Here is a 24,328-nt window from a genome sequence, read left to right on the forward strand (position 1 = left end):
GGAAGTTGGAATTTCCCAGCCGATTACCATGCATTCCTTACCTGGGGACCTCTGGGCAGCGGTATTTCCCAGTGCATCTTTGGGGTGCCTCCCCCAGTTACGATGCCCTGGAGCTCAGAAGTTATGGGTCAATGTGATGGAGTCGCCTGAGGGAGCAGGAGGTAGCAGGGGCAGATCTTTGGGAGGTGAGTGGCCAAACTTTGGTCAGAAGTCACTGCCTGAACCGATCCTGGGGGCACAATGACAGCGGAGTGGGAGCCAAACAGGAGCTTTGTATGGAGAAGTGGCTGTGCTGCTGGGTGTGGTATCAGTGACAGCCTTACATGTTATCGAGCAAGGGTGTGAAACAGGTCCACATGACCCGGGGGTGCAACAAAATAGGGATCCACGTGGTTAGATGTACTGGAGAAGGGGTTTTGACACAGTTAAAAAAGGTGAACATGAAGGCTGGACCTGGGAGCAGAGATAAAATAAATTTGGATATTGCGCTGCTTCAACTAAAGGAACTGATTGACCATAACTGGAAAGACAGGCTGTTGCTGAGTTTCGGATAAAGATAATTCTGGGAGTCCATACAATCAGTGTTGGTGCATGAGCGAAGTTGTAGAGGTTCTGCCACCTTGGTGAAGATCATGCCAATGGAACTCAAGTTGCTGGCGGATGATATTGGTGACTACATCCTTGAAGAAAAAGAACTGGAATTCTACTTAAGGAAGTTCAGAGCTTTGAAAGGAAAGTCTTTGTGGTTGAAATTAGAGTCACCTATACTAAATGGACTGGCCAATAAATTCTATTATATCTTCTATTTAATGTGTAATTCATAGTTTATATGGATCATAATTTTGGCTGTTAATTCATTTTGATTTGATTGCTAAGGTAAAAGTTATAAAATGTTGTCCATTGGTTTGCTTGTTGGGCTCATTTGGTAAATTTGGTTCTTTTGCTTTGTTGGTCATAGAATCATACAATCCCAATAGTGCAGAAAGAGGCCATTTGGCCCATCGAGCCTGCACCAACAACAATCCCACCCAGGGCCTATCCCCGTAACCCCACGCATTTACACTGCTAATCCCCCTGACACTAAGGGGCAATTTAACACGGCCAATCCATCTAACCTGCACATTTTTGGACTGTGGGAAGAAACTGGAGCACCCGGAGGAAACCCACACAGACACGGGGAGAATGTGCAAACTCCAGACAGACAATGACCTGAGGCCGGAATTGAGCCTAGGTCCCTGGCGCTGTGAGACAGCAGTGCTAACCACTGTGCCACCATACTCTCCAGAAAGAACATAAGAACATATGTTAATAATTTTAAACACCACAATTAAATCATCAAGCCTAATCCATACAACCTGTCCTCATAGCATTCCAAACTCATTTTCCTGGTGAATTTGTATTGCAGCTCTTCCAAGGCAAGGGTTCCTAAAATTTTTACTTCACATGCAGTCTAACTAGAGTTTTATACAACTATCATATAACATCAAATGATTTGTATTCCATCGAGATGACGGCTGAACTTCCATTACCCTGTTCAATTATTTATTTAACCGCTTGCTATTTTTTATTGATTTCAGTACATGGATGGTACATCTACCTACTCCTCCAGTTTCAAGATTCTCGTCACTTACAGTCACAGGAATCTTCCTGTCTACCTGAACAGACGTAACCCCTGTTTCAGGTTCCATGTGAAAGAGGGGATCTCAAACAATGTCAATCTAAATTATGCTCGCCCATCCTGCAGTGGAAACTCCACAGCAAAAAAACAGATGGAAGGTGAACTGCGGTTGGAATTAATTTGCATCATAGTAAGTAATTTTAAAATATGCTTTCTTTCCTTTCTTTTTTAAAAGATAATTAGAAACCTTGGCTGCAGTAAGTGAAGGATTCGGCTCAGTGGATATGTAGGTCTTCCCAACAGACTGTGACTTCAAGCTTTGCTCCAGAATTTGAATATGTAATCTGTACTAACACTCGCATTCTGCTCTGAGGAAGTGCTAAGTTGTCAGAATTGTCAAACTTTTGATGAAACATTAAATTGAAGTTTTGTCTGCCTGTTCAGTTATACAAATCATTAATCAAACTACAGTCAGAATAAGCATGATCTACATTAGGAAGGTCGTCAGAAACATGGAGTCAAAGAATCATAGAATCCCTACAGTGCAGAAGAGGCCACTTAGCCCATCGAGTCTGCACCAACTCTCTGACAGATCATCTTGCCCAGGCTCTCTCCACACTATCCCTGTAATTTAGCATGGGGCAATTTAGCATGGCCAATCCACCTAACCTGCACATCTTTGAAGTTCGGCACAAAAAGAAGTCTCACAACACCAGGTTTCTGCTCCTTCATCTTTGAAGATGGCACAGAAGAGACTAGATTTTCATGTTTGAACTGGGTAATGGAATGGAAAGATTCCTGGCTCTACGTGTCAGCCTCAGGAAAAGATGGCTCTGGAGGGGCTTTTTCATATTCCCTGGCTGGTGCAGACTGGAGTTGGGCCCGCCAACCCTGGAAACAGTTCAGAGGCAGATGTGGTCCAAATGTGGAGGCGGGCTTTTTATGACTTGGGCTTTATATAAAGAGCAGTTGTGAAGGGCAGCCACTTGGAGAAAAGGGAAGGGTAAGGTTTGCAAGGCTATGTGGGAGGAGACGCGAACATTGTCATGTGAGTAAAAGTTGTGAATGTTGGCCAGCTGGTTACTCATGCTGCAGGAGATGTCCCACCATGGACCTTCCATAGGAAAGTTTAGATTTTCTGCTTTAACTGTGTTTGCATCTGTAATAACTCCACGGAGGCGAAAGTCCCGTCACCAAGTTACTTTATTTACACCGTACATCTGTACACAGCCAGCTCTCCAGTTGCTCCTGGCTGAATGCAGGCTGGGAGTCTGACACACCTGTTTTAAATAGGGAGCATGAGGCTCCCTGATTTACTCATCAATTAAGGCTCATCAGACCGTTCATACTCTAGCAAGCCAACCTCATTAGCCTGGTTGAAGTCATCACAGCATCATAGATTAATATTTGCCAACATTAAATTGTAGCATTAATTAAACTAGGCTTGACATTTTGGAAAAGTAGTCTGGATAGTGAAAACTTTTAAATGTGTCATATCTGAATATATTATGAACTTTCAGTCAATACTTTTATTTTTAAAAACTGAACAGGAATAGATTATTAAAATGACTGCTGCAAATCATGTGATCTTCGGCATCTGAGCTCCAAACAATCCGAGCAGATGCCTACTTTAAATATTGGCATTCAGGAAATTCACACATCCCTTTGCCTAAGGATGGATCAACAGAAAAGGATGAGAGCTGACCTAGATGACTTGTCTCTCTCTCTGTTTTGTCCAAGACAAAAAGGAGCATCAAAATTTAACATGTGTAAGATGGATGTGAATGGATCCTATTATTCTTTTGTTTCATCATGATGGTTTTCCTTATCCAGATTAGACTGAGTGAACCTCTGTTTATCACCAATCCCTTATTTGAAAAAAAACTTTGACTTTGTGAAGTCACATGATGAGTGAGCCATTTTGTAGCCTGCTTTTAAAATCAGCAAGAAACTGTTTGCAGACAGCGTTCTACCAGAAGCCATTGAATTAGCTGTGAACTATCAAACAGCTAAAATAATTAACAGCAATACTTTGTAAGCACGAGAACCCAACAGAATGAAGGACTCCCCCCGTATGTTCCAGTTTTGGGTTTACCTGAAAACCAAATTCCTAAAACTTTGACTATAAGAAACTTAACAGCCTGCTGAAAATTCCTCGGCTTACAAGACCCTCACTTCAACTTTAAATCATCATCTTCATCGAAGAAACTACAGGCCTGTCACCAAAGAACCTGAGATAATTATAAGTTTAACAGCATATTACCTTCAATTGTTTCTAATATTTGTGTGCATGAGGTTTTGAATGAGAATATATGTGTAATACAACACCGTTAATTCACAGAAAGTGTGCTAGAATAAATAACCTGCTTTATTTTAGAATTCACAAAAGCTTGCTGCTGAATTAGTTAACTTGGAATCCACAATCTGAGAGTAAGAAGCCTCCACCCCACTACACAGCCCCAACCCCAACCAAAAACATCTGCCTATGCACAACTGGAGATTCAGGCTCCAACGTGTGATTGCAGAATATTCCAGATGAGCAGTGTGATTCACATGGAGGCGCAGGTCACAGGTTCTGCACTCAGGACCTGGAGATCTGGTGCAGGAGTTTAAAGGCTGGAGCAATATCCTACATTCAGTGGGGAGAAGGAACCTTGTGGCTGTAACAAAAAGAGCTTGGCAGGCAAGGAGGCCAGAAAAATACCTCCCCCATCCCCCACCCAAATTAATTTTGTCCCTCTCTTCCACAGATTCAACTAGATCTGCTGATTCTTTCCAACATTTTGGCTAGCATTTTCCGGCTGTTCATGCCGGTGGGATTCTTTGGTCCCATTGCAGTGAATGGAGATTTGGCTGAGTGCCAAATTCTCCATCTGTGCTTGCAGCAGGGCATGAATGGCTGGAAAATTCCAGCCTTTCTGTTTTAGCCCAATCTCTGTCTCTGATGGAGATGAAAAAAAACCCATTGGCATTATTTCAGGAAGAGCTTAGAGTTATCCTGGTGTCCCCACCAATATTTACACCTCAAAAAACATTAGCCATTAGCCACTTATCTCATTGCTGATTATGATATTTCTTGAACAGATTGACTGTTGCATTTCGCTATATTGCAAGTACCAGAAATGCTACCTTATTAACTGTGACTGGTGTTAGACCATCCTGAAACCATGAAAGACACAATATAAATGCAAGTTCTTCCATTCAAACAATCGAAGATGAAACTATTCTCTTTATGAATTGGTTTCATATTGCAATTCAGGCACATATCTCAAACATTTACACGGAGTATGGAATTCCATCAAGTGCAAAGAATAAATATCCCTAACAAGGGGACATTAATGCTTACCTGACACAAGATCTCTTTCATAAATTTTCCACGCCATTTAGATCCATTGAAGTCAAACCTTTCCATGACTGCCCTATATTTCTGTGAGATTTCATTATCCTTCCCCTGATTACAACAGCCAAATGTACCATACTGAGAGCAGAATTGCAGAGGAGAATCTGGTTTAAAGGGAGGTCTATAATCCAAACACTGGGGATGAGCTGACACATAGGCTGCTTGTACATACAAGCAAATGAGGACTAAAGACCTGAAGGAAGTGCCTATCGGTAGTTCACTTTTCAAAATCAAATGAGGAGATTTGGTGGAAAATACTGTCAAATATCACCAGGCTGAATATTCATTCACCAGTGATCCCAGCATCATTGGTGATGAGACAGTAAAAGATGTGTTTGTACAGCCAGGTTGTGAGACTTCTACATCTTGTGTATGGATAAAATGACACTCCTGTCCCTGGTATTTCACATTACAGGTCTTCGGGGACTGTGGTGGAATCTAATGATTGCCTGTCCAATAACCATAATGCTTGAAGCATCTGAATTGGAATTGCGTAAGAGGAGGAGAGGCAAGGTCAGTAACAATGCAAGTTGTGCAGTTGAGGCAGGCTATTCCATGCATGTCATCTATCTTTAAAAAACATTTGCTGTCGCAGGTGTTGTGGAAAAAATGCCAGTTGTGAGTCAGGCTTGAAGGTTTCAACAATACAGTTTTATTTAACGAAGCTTCATGGAGAAAAGGCACTGGCACTCTGCAGTGCTTCTAGACAGCTACCTTCTCTCAATGAGACAATAGGAGCAGTCCATCTTTATACCCTTTACACAATAGATGGACCGGACATCTAGCCATTATCACATCGTTGTAATCAAGTAGGTGATCGATCATTAAACACATCATTATAGACAAATACAGACAGATACAGACATAAGCATGTTAACATCGCATTGTTCTTTGAATGGATACATTTCCTACGTCAGTGACTATCAATGACTTTAGTTTCGGTCTATTCATACAGTAGTTTACAGTAATTGGTTTTCCTGCAGTTATGTATTCCCGATCCCACCTATAGTTAATCTCATTATCTATCCCTATTGTCCTTATCTTTAAGCCCTGGCTGGCTTCCTGTAAGACTTGATTCTTGCATGTTTAACTTTGGATAGCTGTCTGTCCTTTATGTTTTAATTGCAGGTGGCTGTTTGTACTGAAAGTCAGTGTCTGTTTAATGTCTCTTTCCCAGGTGACTGTTTGTGTGCCAGGCCACCATCTTATGTGTACCCATCTGTATATTTTTCCTCCTTCACAGGTATTGAAAATTTGGGACTTTTTTTTTTAAAAAAGCAGAGGTCCAAATTTTTAAATAAAGCCCAGATCTTGGATTCTACCACTGGAGACAATCGACAGGTGTAGAACAGAGGAAAATGCTTACTCGACACAGGACTTAACAGTCATCAATCATCTTCCCACAGCGTTATACTTCCCAAGGAGTCTGTTTCGTTACCTGTTCAATAATAGCATTTTGTTTACTCTGTGTAATTTTGTACTGCTGTATCTGAAATAGTGCTGGATATGTGTTGCATAAGGTTAAATCTCACGGGATCCAGGGTGAGGTATCTAAATGGATACAAAATTAGCTTCTTGACAGAAGCCAGAGGGTGGTTGTAGAGAGTTGTTTTTCAAACTGGAGGCCTGTGACCAGCGGTGTGCCTCAGGGATCAGTGCTGGGTCCACTGTTATTTGTCATTTATATTAATGACTTGGATGAGAATATAGGGAGCATAGATAGTAAGTTTGCAGATGACACCAAGATTGGTGGCATAGTAGACAGTGAAGAAAGGTATCTCCAATTGCAACGGGATCTTGATCAATTGGGCCAGTGGGCTGACGAATGGCAGATGGAGTTTAATTTAGACAAATGCGAGGTGATGCATTTTGGTAGATTGAACCAGGGCAGGACTCAGTTAATGGTAGGGCGTTGGGGAGAGTTACAGAACAAAGAGATCTCGGGGTACATGTTCATAGCTCCTTGGAAGTGGAGTCACAGGTGGACAGAGTGGTGAAGAAGGCATTTGGCATGCTTGGTTTCATCGGTCAGAACATTAAATACAGGAGTTGGAATGTCTTGTTGAAGTTGTACAAGACATTGGTAAGGCCACACTTGGAATGCTGTGTGCAATTCTGGTCACCCTATTATAGAAAGGATAGTATTAAACTAGAAAGAGTGCAGAATAGATTTACTAGGATGCTACCGGGACTTGATGGATTGAGTTATAAGGAGAGGCTGGATAGACTGGAACTTTTTTCTCTGGAGCGTAGGAGGCTGAGGGGTGATCTTATAGAGGTTTATAAAATAATGAGGGGCACAGATCAGCGAGATAGTCAATATCTCTTCCCAAAGGTAGGGGAGTCTAAAATGAGAGGGCATAGGTTTAAGGTGAGAGGGCAGAGATACAAAAGTGTCCAGAGGGGCAATTCTTTCACACAGAGGGTGGTGAGTGTCTGGAACAAGCTGCCAGAGGTAGTAGTAGAGGCGGGTAGAGTTTTGTCTTTTAAAAAGCATTTAGATGGGTACGATGGGTATAGAGGGATATGGGCCAAATGCGGGCAATTGGGATTAGCTTAAGGTTTTTTTTTCAAAAAGGGCGGCATGGACAAGTTGGGCCGAAGGGCCTGTTTCCATGCTGTAAACCTTTATGACTCTATGTCCTTTAATCATAATTTGGGCATTAACGGACTGAAATGCATAGATGTGATAGAGGTCACAAGATCACCAAATATCTGTCATCCTTGTCTATCAGCTTATTTGACAGAATAGAGCATAATTATTGTTGAAACTTAAATCACTATTTGATTATTTTGGTATTAAGTTTGAATTTTGCAATGTTCTTTACATTGCTCAATTCATATGATTGGACAACTCAATATATTTATGTAACCAAAGGCTCATTTTAAAAAAAAGATTGCTGCACTGCTTTCCTATGGCTAGTTGACATTACATTTCACAATTGTGGAATAGATTCCCAGGAATGTCAATATTTACTGAGAGTCTCACTCCCCACTCTGAAAAGTTTCAAAATCATTGCTGCAAGTACAAAATTATATTTCCTTAAATTAGTTTTCACATTAGAGAATCTTCATTGTGGTCTATCCAACTGATCCTTTGTAATCTAGCTCTAATTTCTTTACAGCAGATCATCATCTGACAGGTTACTCCTTAGGCACTTAAGATGAAACACCTGTTCCAGCTGTTGTCTATATATCTTGATCTCACAAGCGTGACAAAGAGGTTCTTAGAATGGTGGAGTAGGATGGTTAGATGGTCAGTATCATGAAGAAAAGGCACCAAGAATGCATTGGCCATATTCGAAGGCATGAGAACTTGCTGAGGAAGATGATTGCAGAAGAAGAATCATAGAAACATGGAATCCCTACAGTGCAGAAGGCGGCCATATGGCCCATCAAGTCTGCACCGACTCTCAAACAGAGCATCTTATGCAGGCCCGCCCCTGCCTTATCTCCGTAACCCCACCCATTTAATCCTCCTAACCTACACATTTTTGGATACTAAGAGTCAATATAACATGGCCAATCCTCTAACCCACACATCTTGAGACAGAGAGGAAACCGGAGCACCCAGAAGAAACCCACCCAGACACGGGGAGAGCATGCTAACTCCACATAGACAGTCACCCAAGACTGGAATCGAACTCAGATCCCTGGCGCTGTGAGGCAGCAGTACTAACCACACTGCTAAAGAATGATGTTGGACAATTTGACATTGAAAATGGAAGGCTCCCTCAATCAAGTGAAGAGAAAAGTGCAAGATTGTGAGACGTGAAGAAATGGACAGAGCATCTGCCTTGGGCTAATCACTACTGCACTCGAGTATACGTTATATCTCGCCAGTATAATGTATCGAGTGTTTAGATATTAGGACAATAATGCACAACTAATTTATAAATACGATTTGTATATTTTAATGTAGTTTTGAATGTACAAGTTTCAGCTTCAAAATACAACCCAAAAAACATAAATGTAAACCATTTTTAAAAAATACATTTTTTGCCTTTCCGTTATGTAAATAAAATAATGGTGCTTTAAGCAAGAAAGTTGATGCAGATGGAGTGTTTAAAAGGTTCTACTTAAAAACTATCAACAGAACCTTCAGGAATAGAGAAACGCATTGATACATTTAATTGATACTGTGAAGAAACTTTTTGTTACATTAAAGATGTCACATAAATTTAAGTTGCTATTGTGCCTTTCACACCCATTCTTTTTTGAATTACTGCTGTAATGTAGAAACCTTAAAAGAACTTCAGTGATTTTAAGAAACCAATCTAGAAGTGTGATGTACCAGCGATGGTGGAAAGTTATGCTCTGAATTCTAGCTCCAACTTCCCCATTATGAGCAGGCTGACGGAGAATTCATGACAGAGCTGTTAATGTAAAAGTTATTTTAATTTAATTAAATAAATCACCCTGATAGGCATTGTAGAATCCAGTGCAGATTGAAAATCTGGAGTCACGTTCCACTACCACTGGTGATGGGTATTAGCTACACTAAGCATCGCCTTCACTGCAGAAAACGGAGTGTAAGACGACCATTATTTCGGACCACCCTTATGGAAATCACTCATTTTTACTTGCGGACTTTAAGGCATTCTCAGAACAGGAGCCAGTAGACAGGGGTCTCAGCTACACAAAGATAGCATTGCTTTCACTACACAAAACAGATTTTCAACTAACTGCCCAGTGTAAGACGACCATTATTTCGGACCACCCTTATGGAAATCGCTAATTTTCACTTGCCAATCCTCATCACCGGTTTTATGCTTGGGCAGCAACAAGTCGAAAATTTACCTACCTGTGTTTTCAGTGCAAAGCGATCTCAACCCTAGACAGAAATCTGATGACGTTTTAAACTCCCAGGGACCCCTCACTTCCCTTCTAGGGCCCTTGGAGCCCATCTTGGAAAGTTATGCTCTGAATTCTAGCTCCAACTTTCCCATTATGAGCAGGCTGATGGAAAATTCATGACAGAGCTGTTAATGTAAAAGTTTTTAATTTAATTAAACAGATCAGACACTCTAACAGTTACACTGAGGCCTTGCACCTTATAATGTTTATCAACAAGAAGCCAAATGTGTTTATTTCACTCTTCCTTCAATTGGAATCCCGCTTGGTTGGCACCACATCCACAAATATCCACTCCCTCCACCATCGATACTCAGTAGCAGCTGTATACTATCTACAAGATGCACTGCAGCAATTCACCAAAGATCCTTAAGACGGAACCTTCCAAACCCACGACCACTTTCATCTAGGACAAGGGCAGCAGATACATGGGAAGGCCACCATCTGCAAGTTCCCCTCCAAGCTACTCACCGTCCTGACTTGGAAATATATCGCCGTTCCTTCTCAGTCAATGAGTCAAAATCCTGGAATTCCCTCCCTAACGGCATTGTGGGTAATTCAAAAGGAAGTGGACTGCAGCGATTCAAGAAGGCAGCTCACCACCACCTTCTCAAGGGCAACTTGGGATGGGCAATAAATGCTGGTCCAGCCAGCGATGCCCATGTCCAACGAATGAACAAAAAAAGTTAGAATCTTATATTTTTTGGGCATATTTATTTACCTTACAAATCGGGACACTTACACTGAGGGAAAAATGTGCTAATGGTAGGAACCTCAATGACTGCAAAGTGTAGTTGTGTCTCTGCATCTCATTGGACTGTCCCTCCCCTGCTGCCTAAGCATAAAACCGGTGATAAAGATTGGCAAGTGAAAATGAGTGATTTTTCATAAGGGTGGTCCGAAATAATAGTCGTCTTACACCTGGCAGTTAGTTGAAAATCTGTTTTCTGTAGTGAAAGCAATGCTATCTTTGTGTAGTTAATACCCGTCACCCCTGTCCACTGACTCCTGCTCTGAGAACACCTTAAAGTCCGCATCCCTGTTTCCAAATCCCTTCTTGGCTGAGCAGCCACACCTTGTCCACGTCACTATTTTTATTTTGTAAATTTCCCATCCCCACAATCTTTTGAGATCCTTGCATTCCTCCATTTCTGGTCTCTTGCACATTGCTTTCGCTGCCATAACCTCCCTGGAATTCCCTTCCTCACTCGGCCTTCACAATGGTCCTTCAAACGCACATTATAATTTTTGCTAACTTTATCCAAATTCGGGATATGCTGTGAAAAGGATCCTAGGTGGGCTGCACGATTGGGATTTAAAAGAAAAATTCATGAAATATAGACATTGCTGTCGAGGCATTCATTGCCCATCCCCAACTGCCCTCAAGGTGGTGGTGGTGAGCTATCTTCTTGAACCGCTGCAGCCCATGTAGTGTAGATACACCCACAGTGCTTGTTAGGGAGAAGTTCCAGAATTTTGACTCAGCGACAGAGAACAAACGACGACATAGTTCCAGGTCAGGTTAGTGAGCGGCTTGGAGTGGAACTTTCAGGTGGTGGTGTTCCCATGTGTCTGCTGCCTTGTCCTTCTAGATGATAGTGGTCTTGAGATTGGAAGGTGCTGTCTCAGAAGCCTTGGTGAGTTCCTGCAGTGCATTTCCATGCTAGATTCCAGTTCTAATGCTTCTTTCTTGAATGAAACATTATTTTTTATAACTATACGAATACTGACCTTTGCAGACAAAGGGAGGCAGGGTGTGAACTAATATTTGTTTAACATTTTACAACAAAATAAAACCTTGCCAAAGCCTCAAAAGCTTATAAACATAATTAAGAGGGCTTTCTATTTTGATTGTAGGCCATAACAGTTTGTACTTCTATCTCCCACAGTAATGCTCAGAGAAGGCAACCCTCCTGTGAGTACAGACGAACGTATTTCCTTAAGTATTTGCCAGTGTATTTACAGATATTGTTACAAGCCATTACTTTCCCTCATCAGGGGAAGTTTTACACCAAAACAGGTTAATGGAATTCAAGATCAAATTACATAACAGAAACAACCTCAGCATTAAACAGAGTGAGAAAATTAAGAGAATGAACATCACCAGGTAAGAAGTACTAGAGAAACTTAAGGGATGAAAATCTGACAAAACCTACGGTGCCTGATGATAGACATCCTAGTGTTCTAAAAGAGATAGTGGACACAGTGGCTCTGATTTTCCCTTGATTCTGGAACAGTCCCAGCAGATTGGAAGCTGATGTAACACCACTATTCAAGAAGAGGAAAAGGAAAGCAGGAAACTACAGGCCAGTTACCCTGACATCAGTTGTCAAGGAAATGGCAGAATTAAGGAAGTCTTAACAATGCACAGAGTCATTGTCTGATCAAAGGCAACATTGTTTTACAAAAGAGATTTTTGAGGATATAACTAGTTGAGTAGATAACGGGAGACCAATAGATGTAGTATATCTGGATTTTTAAAATACATTCAATGAAGGTGCCACACAAAAGATTAATAGGCAAGAGAAGGGCTCATGGATTTGGGGGTAATATATTAACATGGATAATGGATTGGTTAATGGACAGGGAGCAGGGTGACTATTGGAGTACTGCAAGGATCAGCGTTGGGACCTCAGCTACTTATAATCTGTATTAGTGACTCAGACGAAAAGACAGAATAATATGTCTAGATTTGCTTATGATATAAACTAGATGGAAATACAAGCTGTGAGGAGATAGAGCTGCAGAGATAGACAAGTGAGTGGGCGATAAGATGGCAGATTGAGCGAAATGCGAGGAAGAATGTGGTTGTAAGAATACAAAAGCAGAATTTTTTTTTAGAGTTGTGAAACTTATAAATCTTGATGTTCAGAGAGATTGAGATGCACTCCTTCAAGGAACAAAGTTGGCACGCAAGTACAACACGCAATTAGGAAGGCAAATTGCATGTTGTTGAGGGAGGTCATTACTGTGGGTAGAAAGTCAGAATCAAGCATCATCATCTCAATTAGAGCACAACTTCCATACAGAGCAAGAGTCCTTCCACTCTCATCTCAATAGACAATAACCAAAAACATGCTTTCTTTTTGCATTTCCCACAGCAGACATTCTGAGGTCTATTAATTTATTAATAATTCTAAAGTCGGAGAAATGTAGCACTTTGGACTCACAGGAACATAGCAACAGGGATAGGTCATTCAGCTCCTCGAGTATGTTCTGCCCTTCAACATGATCTGATTCCTAACTTCATTTACCTGCTTTGGCTTCATATCACTCAATACCTTAACCAGTCATCTCTTAGCTTTTATACGATTAACTGAGATATAATTTGGTGCATTTTTTATGGGCGAGTGTTCCACATTTCCACTACTCTGTGAATTAGTGTTTCCTAATTTCTTTCCCGAACGACCTGGTTCTGATTTTGTGGGCGGCATTTTCAGGGCCTTCCCGCTAGCGCAATCTTTCACTGCAAATTCTTTAGCGGCGGGACAGGCCTTGCAGAATCATAGAATCAATACAAAAGGAAGCCATTCGGCCCATCAAGCCGGCACCGACTCACCAATAGAGTATCTTAGCCAGGCCCTCTCCCCTATCTCCGTAACCCTACATAGTTCCCATGGCTAACCCCTCTAACCTACATATCTTGGGGAGACGAAGGGGCAATTTATTACGGCCAAACCACCTAACCTGCACATCTTTGGACATGTGGGGGGAAACTGGCGCACCCGAAGGAAACCCACGCAGACACGGGGAGAATGTGCAAACTCCAGACAGACACAGTCACCTAAGGCCAGAATTGAACCCGGGTCCCTGGCGCTGTGAGGCAGCAGTGCTAACCACTGTGCCGCCCTGAGACTTCACCTGCAGAAAAAGTTTCTTGCTATCAAACCATTCAATTCAAAGTCAAAATCTTAAAGGCCTTAATCAAAATCACCCCTTAACCTTCTACAGTTCCAAGAAATGCAAGCCTAGATTATGCAATCTCTTTAATTTAACCACTGGGACCTTGATAACATTCTGGTGACTCTGACCTTTCAAGACTAATACATCCTTTTTAATGGTGCAGTGCCCAGACTGTCGACAGCACTTCAGCTGCAATAACACTTCCTCTGCTGCATATTCCAGTCTTCTAGATAAACGTTCCATTACCCTTTCGGATTATTAGGAGCTATGTCAAAATTAATTGCATTTAGCATTCAACACATTAATTTCAGCTGGATTCTATGGTACTCTAACCATATGCCACCACATGCTTCCTGCCTTTGCCAGCCCCACCACTGTAAATTCCTTCATAATAAAAAACATTAATCTTGTGACTATAAGAACTATTTTTTTTCCAGACAGGCACAATCACTTAATTGAATATTTATTTTTTGTCACAATAAATACATTAATTTGTTCATTCTCCGTTACAAAAAAATCATTCAACGCTTGCTTGCAAACAGTACAAAATGTTAGAAATTACATTTTTTATAGATTCCCAGATAGCATTTTTATGTACCATTGCTATCTTATGGAATGTTCTTCAAAGCAATCTCAACTAATGCCTCACACTGAAGAAAAACTAGGCCTATTGAAGGGAGCAATAGTTCACCTCTCAACCCTCCTGATACCATCCTCACTGTGTTTTGTTTAAAAAAAAACATAAAGCAGTAGTTTTCTTACCAGTGGGAGTTAAAAAAAATGCTTGCAAATAAACTTTCCTTCTTCCAAATGTTAGAAATTAATGTAAATTCCATTTTCACATTTTAAAAACTACATACACACACCTCCAATTTAACATAGCTGCAGCAGGCTGTGATCTTTCACATATTGCCTCATCTTCTTCAGTTTCACATTCTGATCTTTATTTCCCAGTCGGTAAATGGTGACAAAGTATTTGCAACCTAAACGAACAGGAGAGAGAAACAGATTCAAAAGTTGGAGAAATTAGCCAAGTTCAGCAAGATGTACGCACAAGTCTTCATCAGCACAGAAAACAAGAGACCAACAATCCCAAGCTGCTCTTCCGTAACTCACAACAGCTCGATCACTCCCATTTGAGAAATAGGATTCCAAGGCGAGGCTCAGGAAATTAAAAAAAAATAACTCGGAATTTCGGAGTTGCCAAAAAAAAGTTGGGTGGGACTTTTCGGCCTCTCTCGTCCCGAAAACGGAAAGTCCCACCCAAGGTCAGCGGACCTTTCTATGGTCTCCCCCTCTCCCGCTCCGATTTCCAGTAAAATTCGCCCCTTTATATTTTGTTTTCAAATGTAAGTACTCAGAATTTCCCATATTTATTAACCCAAACCTACAAATCAGCTGGATTGGACAGGAATGAAGTCTGCTTTCTAACCATCCTCCCACTCTGAATGGGGAAAGCCATTCATGCAAAGCGAGAACTCTTCAGTGTCACTTCAGTAATGCAGTCATACAATAAATATGCTTACATTATCAAACTGCCGTACTTCTCCCCCGCAGTCTGTTATAAAAGGTTTTAATATTTAAAATTGCCTCAGTAAAGTGTTTAAATTTTCACCTTTTTTTTCACAATTATTTGAGCAACAGCCAAAAACTCCTGATCGGACAGCTGAGTGGTACTGATGCACGTTAGGAAATTAGATAAACTACTGTCTGTGTGGAGTTTGCACATTCTCCCCATGTCTGCGTGGGTTCCCTCGGGTGCTCCGGTTTCCTCCCACAGCCCAGAGATGTGTGGGTTGGGTGGATTAGGCATGCTAAATTGCCCCATAGTGTCAGGGAGACTGGCTAGGGTACATATGTGGGGTTGCGGGGATAGGGCCTGGGTGGGATTGTGGTCAGTACAGAGTCGATGGCTGAATGGCCTCCTTCTGCACTGTAGGATTCTATGATTCTATATAATTACCAAAATTGCTTATGGCCAGCACTTCGAGATTAACTCCTGTTTCTTAATTACAAATTTCAGCAGTCTTAAGAAGAAAATACTTTAGCAATTTGCATTGGCGCTGACAATTGGTTAAATGAACAGATCCTTAGAATGTGAAAATGGATGTTTACAATTGTTAAATTTTATTTGTCCATGTGATTAACAGTGCGACATTATTTTACCACAATTGAGATGGGTTTGGTTGCAATCACTGCTGCTTTTTAAAGTTACTCCATTGTTTACTAACAATGCAAGGTTAGTTTTATCCCCTAACCAATTTCAGATGTATGCTCTGACATCCTATTATTTTTCCATCTTTCTCTTGTCATGAATTTTTGAATCCCTTGCAAACATTTGATCTAATTTAACTGATTTGACTGGAACGATGATAGATATTGTGTGGAGAGGGAAGGGCAGGAGGTAGGAAAGATGGAAAGAAAGAGTAAAGTTAGCTGGGATGGCATGAGCACGGTTAAATAATGTAAGTATGTTCGGAAAGGACGATTAGATGATGACACATTTGAATAAAGAACAGAGATAAGCTGCTCTGTAGTGGAGGCGATGCCAAAGGCAAGCACTTTTCAGGATATTGAGAGGCAAATAGGATTTCAGAAAATGTGGGGAAGATTTTGAGAGGCGCTAGCCACAACAAAATGGTTGGAAAGAGCAAGGGTGATTGCCTTGGTGAATCAAGAATCTTGATTAAAGTTAGGCCATGAGTAATGCAGAGGGGCAGGACAAAGCAAGAGGACCTCGCAAACATAGACAATAAGAACTGGATATCTCAGAGGAGTGATGGTGATTTATGAGCCATTAGCTTGTGTTTGGATGATGATCGCAGTGATGGAGGAGAGGAAGAAGAAAAGGTGGAAGGTCATGGTGGCTGCAATAGAATAACACACCAGTGGATTCACCGATGCTGGGAGTTCCACCCACTCATAGCAGAAAATTCCAAAGCTCCACTGATGGGAGACCTGGCCTGAACCTATCATTGCCTGTTGATATTGCTTATGGTCCTCTGGTGGCCTGCCTTGGCACTTTGCACATGAAAATTGAGCGAAGACAAAAGAAAAATAGACAAAGGGCCTGATTTTACCATCGCGTCGCGCCCGACGTGTTAAAGTCGGGTGTGAGGCCATTAACGCGATCCGCGCCTGCGCAGATTGCCACTTTACCGAAACCCGGGAATGGTGGCGATTCGATTTGCGCCCATTTGCATGCATTTAAATTGAATGAATGAACTGCCCGCCCAACTTTATCAGCATTTCCCCCTTTACCACCGTGTTTGCCAATCCGGAACCGCGCCGTAATGGACCTGCTAAATAAAAGTCAGAATCGGGCGCTCCAGCTTCTCAAGAGCACGATCAGAGCTTCCAACGGCTCTCTGACTCAGGTCAGTGGTGGGGGGTGGGGGGCGGTGGGAGAGGAGGGAGGTGGGTCAGATCATTCTCTGGTTGGGGGGGAAAGAGGGGAGTGAGGCCAGATCGTTGTCTGGTTGGTGGTTGGGGGGGGGGGGGGGGGGGGAGAAGGAGGAGGAGGTGAGTCAGATGTACCGCTGGCGGTGGGGGGAGGGTCGATTGTTGTCTGGTGGGGTGGGGGGGGGGGGGGGGGGGTGGGGAAGGGCTGATCATTGTCTGGTGGTGGGGGGAGGGGGGGGCGAGGGCTGGTCATTGTCTGGTGGGGAGGGAGGAGGAGTCGGGTCAGATGTTCCTCTGGAGGGGAGGGGGAATGAGGCCAGACCATTCTCGGGGGGGGGGCGGGGAAAGTGAGGCTAGATCGCTGTTGAGGGGGGAGTGGGGGGAGGCGGCTAAGATGTATCTCGGGGATGGGGGGGTAGAGGCCCGATCGCTCACTGGTGGGGGGGGCAGATGGATCTCTGGTTTGGGGGAGGGGGGGGCAGATGGATCTCTGGTGTGGGGGGCAGATAGGTCTCTGGTTGGGGGGGGGCAGATGGATCTCTGGTGGGGGGCAGGGGGGTCTGCTGCCATTCTGCGGGCGATCGGTCTGCGTAGTGGGGGGGTGGATAAGGGGGACAATGATGTGTGTGGGTTGCAGGGTGGATGGATAAGGGGGACAGTAATGTGTGTGGGGGCCATTGCTCCCGCTTTTCGCTCCCGGGCCGCTTTCTCCGCTTCCTGTGGCCTGGGAGCGATCTGACATGGGCGCACTTTTTCAAATTTTGTTCCAACTGAGAATGCACAGTTCAGAGCTCCGATCGTTCTGGCCGCGCTAAGCCCCGCCCACAGCGCGAATGGGACTGGAGATGGCTGAGAGTGTATGGACGCGCCTGAAAGCAGATTTCTAAGTCGGATCTGCATTACGCCTAGATTCAGCACTTAGAATGAAAATGGTAAAATCGGGCCCAAAGGGTGGAAAAAACAAGCTCGAGGAGAATATTACATGAGACATGTTTGGAGAGGGACAGAGAGTGAATGGGTGAAAATGGAAGCAAAGAGTGACTGATTGGGGGGTGAGATGGGGGGGAAAGAATCATGAAATAAATTTATAAAAGGAACGGTGTTAAAAAAAACTTCTCCATGACTCAGTTGGATGTAGAATACAATGGACCAGATCTTCCGATTGCCGGTGATGAAGGATGTATTGCTGCTGTCTCCAGAGGTCATTGTGCACTTACCTTTTGAGCTGGGACCTCTGGAATAACAGCCTCAACACAGTGATTCAGGGAGAAAACTGGAGGAGCAGCACAGAGGACATATCGGCTTCTTAAGTTTTAAAGTTTATTCATTAGTGTTACAAGTAGGTTTATGTAACACCGCAATGAAGTTCCTGTGAAAATCCTCTTATGGCTTCTATGTATTCAGGCAAGTTTTTAAAAGATCGCAAGCCTTTCATTGGTTTGGGTGATGGGAGCACATAGTCAGGTCAGGAGACAAGACTGGGGGTTGGTTGTTATGGTGGGTTGAGTTACACCAGAAATTAAATAGTGTAATATTTCTCGTGCAAGTATCTGGGCAAGTAGCAAACTCCAACTCAAATCTCCGACCCAAGGTAACAGATTTAGTCTCCAGGGTAGGACGAATAAGCTCATCATAAGTTTAAACATCTGGGCAATTGTGTCAGGACTTCCTCAGAGTCCCAACATGCACTGAAGTTCACATTGCCACTCCTGATACGGGAAGGTCCCATGTTTTGTTAGGTCGTGGAGACCACAGGGTTCTGTGGTTCACTCCCAGTCTACATCAAATTGTCATTGCTGGCTTTGTAATTGGCATTAGAGAGAAGGGAAGAGAACGCATGGTCAGCCAGCAACATCTGTGAGTGGCACATTTCTGGCTGCAGTGAAAAGTTTAAAGTTTATTTACTAGTGTCACAAGTTGCCTTATATTATTACTGCAATGAAGCTACTGTGAAAATCCCTCAGTCGCCACACTCCAGCGCCTGTTTGGGTACACTGAGGGAGAATTTAGCATGGCCAATGCACTTAACCAACAGGTCTTTTGGACTATGGGAGGAAAGTGGAGCATCCAGGGGAAACCCACACAGACACAGGGAGAATGTGCAGACTCCGCACAGACAGTGACCCAAGCCGGGAATCGAACCCGGGTCTCTGGTGCTGTGAGGCAGCAGTGCTAACCACTGTGCTGCCCTAAAGTCGATTAATCTAAATACCCTACAGCTTTTGAATATTTAGGTTTTGTGACTCGAAATACTTGAGTATAATTTCGAAGAACTCCCCAAGTAATAAGTTGTGCTAGGACATCTAAAGTGTATTTGTGAAATAAACTGCTATAGACAATTTGCCACCAACTTACCAAATGTTTCAAATGTTAGTAATTGGATGTGACTTTGTTTCAAAGTAAGTAGATGAAAGGCTGGGTCAAAATGAGGGCCAAAACAACTCAAATAACATGTTACTGTAACTCAAGCAAGTATAATAACCATGGTCCCACACAAGTTTAAATACTAGTTCCAGGTACAATTGGGAAGTCCAGGGATTTATTTACAAGGTTTTCAGAAGGAATATACAACGTCAGTTTGAGATTCCATGATCTGCACACTTTGTTTTTCATCGCTTTTCAAATTTAATCATTAAAAAGGTTTGCACAACCACATCTTGTAATTATACAGTTAGTGCCTTTACCATATTAAAACATCGAGGCATTTCACAAAGACATTACAAAACGAAATATCACACTCAGCCGCAAAAGGCACCAATAGGGCAAATGACCAAAAGCCATGTCAAAGGTGGTGTCTTAAAGGAGGAAAGAGAGGAAGGGAGCCAGAAGTTTAGGGAAAGAACTCAAGGCCTGGCCACCAAATGGGTGGCCAACATTTGGGATGCTCAAGAGGCCAGAATGAGTGAAGTGCAGATATTGCGTAGGGTTGGCACTGCTGCCTCACAGCGCCAAGGACCCGGGTTCGATTCCCGGCTTGGGTCACTGTGTGTGTGCAGTTTGCACGTTCTCCCCATGTCTGCCTGGGTTTCCTCCGGGTGTTCCAGTTTCCTCCCACAGTCTGAAAGACATGCTGGTTAGGTGCATTGACCCGAACAGGCGCTGGAGTGTGGCGACTCGGGGAATTTCACAGTAACTTCATTGCAGTGTTAATGTAAGCCTACTCTTGTGAATAATAAATAAACTTTATTTTGTGCGGCTAGAGAAGATTACAGGCACAGGGAGGGGCATGGCCAGGAAGAGATTTGCAAACAGGGGTGAGAATGTTAAAGTCAAGGCTTTGCTTAACTTAGAGTCAATGCAAGTCAGCGAGCACAGCGGGGAATGGGATTTGGTTGTTTGGACACAGGCAACAGATTTTAGGATGACCTTAAGTTTATGCGGTGTAAAACGTGGGACCTGTCGCTCTCTTTTTAATACCATGGGCTTTAATTTTGCAAACAAGTCCAATTCCACATATATCACAGAAAATGCTGGAAAGACTCAGCAGGTCTGGCAGCATCCATGGGTAGAAAAAAAGAGTTAATGTTTCATGTCCGCATGGCTCTTCTTCAGAGTTGAAGATGCTGCCAGATCTTCCCAGTCTTTCCACTATTTTCTGCCTTTATTTCACACTTTCCAGCATCTGCAGTATTTTGCTTTTATTCCTCATATATAATATTGGTCTGAAAGGGAGATTTTTTAGTTTACCTTTCCCCATTAGGATTCCTGCAATCACTGCTTTCCTACAAGCCGTCCTCTCATTTTCTTCAAAATCCCGGAGGGCTCGAAATTTGCTGAAATGAAATGCAGGCCACCAATCTCGTCTCAACTCCCACTGCTCTCTGATCCAGTCAGGGTGACCTCTAAAGAGACAGAAAATAACACTGATTAAAATATATGATCAAAAAAAACCCATTAAAGTTGTCTGTTGCTTGTGGTGTTAACACTAGGCAGAAAGTTGTGGCTTCAAACCTCACTGGACTACTGGTTATTTATGAAGCAGTTTTAAAATAACAAAACAGACCCAAGGCAAAATGCACCACCAGGCACATAAGGAGATTTCAAATTAGACCATAAGATATAGGAGCAGAATTAGGCCATTCAGCCCATTGAGTCTGTTCCGCCTTTCAATCATGGTTGATATGATTCTCATCCCCATTCTCCTGCCTTCTCCCCGTAACCCTTTATCCCCTTATTGATCAAGAACTTATCTATCTCTGTCTTAAAGACACTCAATGACCTGGCCTCCACAGCCCCCTGCGGCAATGAGTGCCACAGATTCACCACCCTCTGGCTGAAGAAATTCCTCCTCATCTCAGTTTTAAAGGATCGTCCCTTCATTCTGAGGTTGTGCCCTCGAGTTCTAGTCTCTCCCACTAGATCAAAAGAGTTTTCGCAGCGATAGGTTTTAAAAAGCATCTTAATGGCGGAACGAGGTTGTGATAACAATTTGCTCTGAGTAAGGTCCCTCATGTAGCAATGACATCAATGACCAGAAAATCGTGGTGATTGTGCGTTGAGGCTTAAATATTGATCAGGTCATTAGGAGAACTCCTCAGGTTCTGGCTTGGATAATGTCATGGGATTAATTTACTCTGTCTTGATTAAAGTACCTGGGGTCTTCATTTAACCCCTCATCTACAAGTTAGCTCCTCGATGTATGGGACTTCTCTCTTCTCCTGTACTGTCCTTCTCTCCTTCAGATCTATTGTAACCACCTCTCTCTTCAAAAGACTAGCCCTTGACCCCATCTTACACTGCTAAGTGCCACCCAATCTCCAACCTCCTTTTTCCTACCCAAACTTTTTCCCAGCTGTTCTGGAACTCCATGTTTGAATCCAGTCAATTGGATTTTTACTCCTGTTACGGTACCGAAAATGCTCCCGTCAGTCTCAAGTGCCTGATACAAAGCTAAACTTTCCCTCCTCAACTTTCCCTACTGCCGTCATTTCTTCCCATTCCACAACTCTCCAAGATCGCTCTGCTTATCTAATTCTGGTTTTTTGAACACCAATGATTCTAATCGCTCCATGATTGGTGGCTGTACATTCAAATGCCAAAGCCCTAAAATGTGGGATCTGCTCCCTGAATCTCTCTGCTTCTCCCAATCTCTTTCCGCCATTAAGATGCTTCTTAAAACCTCTCTCTTTGACAACTCTTTTGGCCTAATTTGAATCTCATGTGGTCTGGTGGCGCATTTTGCCTTGTGAATCACAGAACACTATCCAAGCCAGAACCTGAGGAGTTATCCCAATGACCCGATCAACACTTAAGCCTCAACCACCACCATAGAATCCCTTCAGTACAGAAGGAGGTCATCCGGCCCATCAAGTCTGTACCGACCACAATCCCAACCAGGCCCTATTCCCGTAACCCTGATTTACCCTGCTAATCCCCCTAACACCAAGCGACAATTTAGCATGGCCAATCAAACTACCCCACACATCTTTCGGACTGTGGGAGGAAAGTGGAGCACCCGGAGGAAACCCATGCAGACACAGGGAGAATGTGCAAACTCCACATAGATAGTGACTGAGGCTGGAATTGAACCTGGTCCCTGGTGTTGTGAGGCAGCAGTGCCAACCACTGTACCCACCGTGCCACCCAAAACAGATTTCCTGGTCATTGATCTCATTGCTACTCAGGGTACCTTACTATGAGCAGATTGTTATCACATAGACAAACATGTAAGCCAATGGGTACACTGAAATCCTTGTGGATTGCATGAGGATGTGGAAGACACTTTGTGGGGGGGGGGAAATCTTACTAAAAAAATGCCAGACTGTTGTTTTTGGCAATAAAATCGGTCTGCTTCTCTCCGGAGAAACACGCCAGTTTTCTCTCGAGAGCTTATGATACTCTGCCTAAAGGGGTCATTATTCATGCCATTATTCTGGTGTGTGTGTTTGTGTGTGTGTGTGGCAGGGGAGTTCACCATGCCAGCAAAACCGCGCTGCACTGAGATAAAGATGGCGCCCCGATAACAGGAATAAATCTCCCCCCTAACCCACCATGGAGGTCTCAGGGGCTCCCCTCCCCACCCCCGATCGGAGGCGACACTTTTCTCCCCCTTCCCCCCCGATCGTTGACTCCCTGTGCCAGGGGGAGTCTCTGAGAGGGTTGGCTTTTTTGGCCCTGTCCCACCAGCTTTACAGTGTGGGCCACACCTCCAGAAGTCTGTGTGTGGATTGGGGGGAACTAAAGGGCAGGAGGAGTGAGAGCTGGTTTGATGTTTTAATCTTTATTTTTGTACACCATGCCTGAATCCCACGGCAGACTATCCCACCTCGGCACCCACCAGCCTCTTCACGCTTTCTCTGGTCACCGATTCCAGCTGCTATTCTAACCCACAACCCCCGGGCTGAAAATACAATGTCTGGCGAACCATTTTTAAACGTTGGGTTCACAGAACCAGGAATCTCCAATCTATGTGCACTGACTTGGGAGTAGATATCTGGGCTTAAATCGGATAGCATCAGGGAAAGTGCCTTCAGATTAAACCATCAAAAACAGAACTTTATTTAGCATAAAAATGTATACTTCAGTAATACGAGTAATTTGAGAAAGAAACTGAGAATCAGCAACACAAACTGGGTTAATCCTTCAAATCAATATGCTATCCTCAATTCTTGGATACAATACATACGTTATTATTCTTCTGATTCGATTTCTGCTTTAACCCCATGTTTGCTTTGTGGCCCTCTGCAGCTTCTGGAAAGCATTGTCGGGGGTCCAAAGTGAAGCTGCTCCTTTGCCACTAGAATCATCATAGAATCCCTACAGTGCAGAAGGAGGCCATTCGGCCCATCGAGTCTGCACCAACCCCACCCAGGCCCTATTCCTGTAACCCCACACATTTACCCTGCTAATCCCCAACACTAGGGTTAATTTAGCATGGCCAATCAACCTAACCCGCACATCTTTGGAGTGTGGGAGAAAACCCACGCAGACATGGGGAGAATGTGCAAACTCGACACAGACTGACAGTGATCCGAGGCCGGAATTGAACCTGGGTCCCTGGCGCTGTTACCCTGAAAGGATTTTTAACCAACAGTCAAATGATGCGATCGAGCATTTTATGGGATTAATCGCGATCCTGTTTGTACAGCATTTTGCCAATCAGAAACTGTGATCTGTAATGTGACTGAACACACAACTGTCAAGTATGGGTA

At 43.2% G+C, this 24,328-nt stretch overlaps 2 protein-coding genes across 4 annotated transcripts in view; both read right to left on the reverse strand.

Moving 5' to 3' along the window:
• Window positions 1-11,054, reverse strand: part of hhipl2 (HHIP-like 2) — a 34,023-nt gene extending 22,969 nt beyond the window's left edge. The window contains 2 exon segments of the mRNA XM_078230466.1: window positions 4,965-5,211; window positions 10,858-11,054. Coding sequence (XP_078086592.1) covers window positions 4,965-5,211; window positions 10,858-11,054 — 444 coding nt within the window.
• Window positions 5,650-24,328, reverse strand: part of taf1a (TATA box binding protein (TBP)-associated factor, RNA polymerase I, A) — a 39,992-nt gene continuing 21,313 nt past the window's right edge. Inside the window, exons 10-12 of one of the 3 annotated variants that reach the window (XM_078229841.1) lie at window positions 20,865-21,019; window positions 14,642-14,758; window positions 5,650-6,456 (exon numbers count right to left, since the gene is read on the reverse strand). In XM_078229841.1, the coding sequence (XP_078085967.1) occupies window positions 14,649-14,758; window positions 20,865-21,019 (265 nt within the window). In that variant the 3' untranslated portion in view covers window positions 5,650-6,456; window positions 14,642-14,648. Of the gene's footprint in view, window positions 6,457-11,630; window positions 12,520-12,712; window positions 12,841-13,510; window positions 14,759-20,864; window positions 21,020-24,328 lie in introns of those variants that run through there. The other 2 variants (XR_013499647.1, XM_078229840.1) reach the window with 2 other exon arrangements.

This window comes from Mustelus asterias, chromosome 15 (genome assembly GCF_964213995.1).
Source record: "Mustelus asterias chromosome 15, sMusAst1.hap1.1, whole genome shotgun sequence".
NCBI classification, from domain to species: Eukaryota; Metazoa; Chordata; class Chondrichthyes; order Carcharhiniformes; family Triakidae; genus Mustelus; species Mustelus asterias.